The sequence below is a fragment of the Glycine soja genome, chromosome 7 (assembly GCF_004193775.1).
Source record: "Glycine soja cultivar W05 chromosome 7, ASM419377v2, whole genome shotgun sequence".
Lineage (NCBI taxonomy): Eukaryota > Viridiplantae > Streptophyta > Magnoliopsida > Fabales > Fabaceae > Glycine > Glycine soja.
The window spans coordinates 45,518,914-45,524,523 of NC_041008.1; the positions used below are offsets into that span (position 1 = coordinate 45,518,914).

Consider the following 5,610-nt stretch of genomic DNA (forward strand, 5'->3'; position numbering starts at 1 on the left):
TCTTATCAAGGGTAATGTTATTTATTCAACTTGGATTAAATCAAAAGCAACCCGCCCTCGCTATAAAGGCGAGGCAACATCATGAGACCTCATCATGAATCTTTGAATGCGTACTACTGTTGCCAAATGCCAACAGCATCTTTTTTACGTTCCCAAATAAACAAAGGAAAAGCAATTCTAGCAATTTTATATAATTTTGTAATTACCAATAAGCTTTTCCACTGTCTTCTTGTTGAATCTTGGCGTCTAAGGACCGTATCACTTCCTTGATGGAAGGGCTAAACAATATTCTGTCCTTGTGAGTTGTCTAGTGTGCAATGCTACTACACATTCTAGTCCATAGTCTCAGAATTGAGAGACCCCTTGATTTTGCGAAGTAACTAAACTTTATCATAAAAAAACATAGTTTATGTGTTGGTTATATTTTATTCCTAGTGAAGTTTCTATACCACAAAAACATATATTGCTTGGAAGTTAGTGATCAAAGAGCAAGAAGCAGTTCAAGTATCCCTCATGGGGAAAGTGCAAGGCTTTAGCCTTCGATCCTTTGGTGGCTGCTTTGATAGTTGTCGTGACCATAGTCAAGGCTCTGGTTATGGGACAAGGATATGGAACCTCAGTGATCGACCGGTGGAGCTGCAAATAAGGGTGGGATCAATACTGAAGAAGATTCACACGTTGAAGCCGGGGTCTTCTAAAAGACTGAAATGTAAAAGCATATATAAGGCTTATATTCCTGGAGGGAGTGGCAGTGTTGGTGGGAGCTTGAAGAGCTTATTGTATTACTATGATGAAACATGTCAACCTTATATTTTGATTCGTGACACAGGGTGTCAATCCTTAAGGATGGCTAAGCAACAGTATATTAGCCTTGAGGATCTGAGGGATTCTTCTGAGATTAAAGTCTTCTGGGATCATCTGAGAGGTTCTATATCAGTTCGTACGAGAACAAGGCCGGATTTCTGCTGAATTTGAATTTCACTCCAAGCTTATTTTTCAAGTTTGTTTGTCATGAGTTAGAAATTCAAGTTTTGTATCTTGGTTTTTTATTTCATTCTGGGTTTCTACTTTCTACCTCCCCACACCCCTTTCTTCCCCATATTGTGTGCTACAATGGGTCATGATCACGCGTTTCATTATCGTATATTGATACCAATAAGAATGAACTTCCTGATCACACTTGATGTGGTTTTTGTTAAAATGTAGTTCTTTTTTTCTGTTGTTCTGTTTATCAATAGGGGAATGTTACAGATTGAAAGAAGACGATTTGATAGACATGAAACAAGATCAACGAATAATTGCTGAAACTGAAATATTAATTCATATATTGCGCCGATGTCTTTGTACTGTAGGCAGAAATAAGAGATTGAGTAATGAATAATGACACTTGTATCTAGTTGTATGTTAATTAAAAATTTGACTTAGGATTTCTAATCACTTTCTTACTTTTGTAAATTGGTTTGTTTAAAAATAAATACAGATGGGTTTATGGACAACAACAAAGTCTTATGACTCTTATCTCACTAGGTGATTGGCTAAGATAGGATATATGTTAAAAAAGTAAAAATTATCAGCAAGGTAATTTAAATGTGCCTATGAAAATTTAGTAGTTATTGTAGTAATGAAGAAGATATATGCGAATTGGAAAAAGTTAAAGGCAGATATATACTCATACAAAACCAGCCCAAATAATAATTTACAATATAATATTAAGATTTGAGTTTGGTATTGTTGTTATATAAATAAGGTATGAAACAACATTCTCAAATTTGGGGATCCCGGCAACTATTCCCTGATTTAGTTATCACCCAAAGTTGCAATTATTAAAATTAACGTGCTTAAGATAAAAAAAAATGGATTCATTCATCGAATTAAAAAAAAATAATTCAAAAAAAATAATCAAATAAATGGGCATTAAAGTCAATATGCTCAATCACTAAAATTATTATTATTATTATCACTATTACAATCACTTTCACCATATTTTTTGTTATTATTATTATTGTCACTATTGTCAAAAATTTATTATCATTATTATTATTATCTTGAGCGTGGTCTTTTTCAACAAAAAAATTTACACAAAAAATCAATAGGTAATTTATGTAATTTAGATCTAAGATTTGAAATTAAAATGTTGTGGATAACTATTTTTTTTTATTTAAAACAAACAATCAAGCATAAACAATCCATTTTTATTATTCATAGGTAATTAGTTATTGAAAAACAAAGCATAAAAAAGTTATTTAAAATATGAATTCAATTGGTGTGGCTCAATTGGTAATAGATATTAAGCTTAGAGGAGGATGAATTCAATTTTCACATAACATTATTAAAGAGAGAAAAAACTTTAAATGCAACTAAATCTTAAATCAAATATTAATCCCATAGTCTATATGCTTGGTTAGTTGGTTTACTTTGCAAATAAAATATATTCAAACTTAGGCTTACAAAATCCAGATGCACATTAAAAAGGATCAAAACTTTAATCTGAAGACAAAGTGTTAATGAAGTAGTTACAACAAAAACGATTAAAAATACGGATAGGTGGAGTTGTATATGATCCAAGCAAAGAAGGTAAAAGAAAGTATTAAAAATTGGTGATTGGTTGAGGAGAGAATAATGTGAATGGTGGCAGCAATGGCGGCTCCTAAGAATCATCGGATCTGCAGCTGACACCTACTCTATTGTATCCTTGTTTCTCTGTTTCCCGAAAACAACAACAGCAGTTTCTGGTTAGGATGGGAATTTCATGGAGTAATAGTAACAGTAACAGAAGAAGAAGAAGAATAAATACTTACTTTCACCCTCCACATCTTCCACCCCCATACTATTACCATCCCCCGCCACCGCCACCGCCACCGCCACAAGGTTACTTTATTGCCTCAACCAACCCTTATGCTTCCACCACAGGCTACGTGGGTCCTCCTCCTACTCAGTATTACCCAAATGGTGTCAATTCTGTGATGCTTCATCAGCAGCCCTTAGCAAGTGGAATTCTTGCTTCGCCACCACCCTATGTTGATCATCAAGCTACTAAGAAGATAAGGAACGATGTCAATTTGCATAAACACACTCTGCGCCTCCACCTTGATCCTAACAATTCAGATCACCACTTGATTTCCTTTGATTTCGATGCCCTCTATGATGGCAGGTAATCCCACTTCTCTCTCTCTCTTCCTAAGTATTTTAGATGTTTCCTACGTTATTTATTTAATGTCTTGTTCTGGGGTGTCTGTTAACCGTGTAGTCAGAGTCCCGTGTCATTCAAAATAGTGTCGATTTACTTCATGCGTGTATAATTCATTCTTTTATTTTAGTTAGCTCATTGGCAATTTACTTACCTATGCATCATTCTGTACAACAACATTCACAATTATAATTGTGTATGCTTTGATTATGACAAGTTTCTTTTTAAAGTATCAAAAACAATGTTGCATTGTCTGACTTAAACTAACAAATTCACATGCCAATGAAAGAACTGTTTGAAACCACAATGTATGGTTTAGAGTTGCAATCTGTTTGATTGATTATTTTAAATTGATTGCTCTGAAGAAACTATGTTTGAAGATGGAATGAATATCAAATGTATATGATGTAAGATTTTCGGCTTGTTTAACCTTTATACTCCTTTCTTTTGTAACGGGCAGCATTACAATTTTCTACTTGGCCAAAGAAGAAGAAAAATGTAGGTTTATTCCACTATTTCCTGATGTGTTCGAGCCAATCACATTCCCCTTTCAAAAAGGAGCTGGCCAGAAATTTTGTCAGCCTTCTGGAACAGGCATTGACCTAGGTTTTTTTGAGTTGGATGATCTTTCTCTGCCCTCACCCGAAGAAGATGTGTTTCCCCTGGTTATATGTGCTGAAACTACTAGTAATTCCGTAATAGATGCATCTCCTCACATGCAAATTACTCAAGCTGTCTTAGAGAAAAGCAATGGTATTGGTCCTTTCCAGGTAAAAGTAGTTAGGCAGATTCTGTGGATTGATGATATTCGTTATGAGCTGAGAGAGTTATATGGAATAGGAAGTTCAACAGTAGCAGATTTTGATGATAATGATCCTGGGAAGGAGTGTGTAATATGCATGACTGAACCCAAGGACACTGCTGTCTTACCCTGCCGACATATGGTATGATATCTTGTCAAACCAACTTATATGTGTTGTTGAATGTTGATACTCAGCTTCAACTTTCTAGCAATAAATACATCTTAAGGTCATAGTATTATGTACGATGATCCATGCACACAACCTTACCATCATTCTGTATCTGAAAATAAAGGTCGTTGTTAATATTTCTAAAACACTATCATGGTTTTCCTGTTGATCCCTGTATTACCTGAAATTTCTTTTCTTCCTCTCCCTAGTTGTCATCTGATCATTCATGTATTGTTTAAAACTGTAGAATGCAATGTTATTTGTCTGCACTCTGCACTAAAATACTTGTTCAGATGGTGAGCAGGAATGTAATACTTGTTCGGTACAGATCCTTACAGAGAGAGTTGTTAATTTCACTTCATTTGTTTGTGTGTATTATGCTGCATTATATTCATTTTACTACTTTGATTATTCTCGGATTACATCTGTTGTATTTTCCAGTGTATGTGCGGTGATTGTGCCAAAGCTTTGCGGCTTCAATCAAATAAATGCCCTATATGTCGTCAACCAATTGAGGAACTAATAGAGATCAAGATAAACAATGGCAACGAGTGACAGGTTTTTGCCTGATGCGAAGCTGAATTTCATGGTATTTTTATTTTGTCTTTGTAAATTGCAGTCAATAATCTGTTTATAGTTCATATGTTTGTGATCAAAGAGAAAAAAGATCATATGTGCTTTTACTATTATTGAATGCTACTCTCGTGTCATCAATATTGTACAGATTATTATTTTTTATTTTTCTGTGTGAGTGATATTTAAGATAGGATCATTTGTAGGTCTGATTTGGTTAGCCGGAAAACATTCATTATGTATCTTGAGGCTAAAGGTTCCTCTAATGAATTATGTTTGAAAATTATATATGAAGGTTAAATTTAATCACATAAAGTTATAGTGTTAAACGTTCTTGCTCTTCCTTTATGCTCTTCATCTTTCCAGGGGTTTAAAAATTTAGAACGTCTGATATTAAGTTCCTTTGATGAAATAGTTGGCTTATCTCATGAGTGTGACGTAGGGAGTATAAAGAAAAAAGAAAAGATTCTAGGTGTTGGATTATTGTTCTTCTTTTCACTATCAAGAAGAAGAAAAAGGTCAAATAATATTGCCATACAAGGTACCGTTAGTAGATGCAAAATCAGAATCTTTGAAACTTGGAGAAGGCTTTCAGACATGAACTTTTGAACAAATGAAGATGTAAAAGTAAAACCGATGTAACAAGTCATTTTATTTGTAATTTATTTGAGATCAGTTTTCTATTCAGCTTTCACTGTTCCAGTTCGGCTTTCACACTGCAGTACATTATATGGTATTATAGTCAAGTAGCATAAACCAACTGCTTATTTTTCATACCTTTACATAAAGAGATAAAATTAGAATCGGTAACTAAGTGAGTAACAGATACATTCCAGGTATAAATTCTGAACTGCAGATTTGCTATGATTTTTGAGATGG

General features: G+C 34.0%; 2 protein-coding genes across 3 annotated transcripts; both read left to right on the top strand.

Moving 5' to 3' along the window:
- The first annotated feature begins 200 nt into the window (after window positions 1-200).
- LOC114420138 lies at window positions 201-1,221 on the top strand. Its single transcript, XM_028386013.1, has one exon. It carries the CDS (start codon window positions 514-516, stop codon window positions 967-969), a length of 456 nt encoding a protein of 151 aa, XP_028241814.1. The 5' UTR covers window positions 201-513; the 3' UTR covers window positions 970-1,221.
- Window positions 1,222-2,489: 1,268 nt separating this feature from the next.
- On the top strand, window positions 2,490-5,040 carry LOC114420137 (probable E3 ubiquitin-protein ligase LUL4). 2 transcript variants are annotated; one of them, XM_028386012.1, is made up of 3 exons: window positions 2,490-3,151; window positions 3,648-4,131; window positions 4,406-4,579. In XM_028386012.1, exons 1-3 carry the CDS (start codon window positions 2,739-2,741, stop codon window positions 4,436-4,438), a joined length of 930 nt encoding a protein of 309 aa, XP_028241813.1. In that variant the 5' UTR covers window positions 2,490-2,738; the 3' UTR covers window positions 4,439-4,579. The 2 variants fall into 2 exon arrangements, with proteins under 2 accessions (XP_028241813.1, XP_028241811.1); XM_028386010.1 differs by lacking the exon at window positions 4,406-4,579 and adding an exon at window positions 4,600-5,040 and having other exon boundaries at window positions 2,493-3,151.
- Window positions 5,041-5,610: the final 570 nt, after the last annotated feature.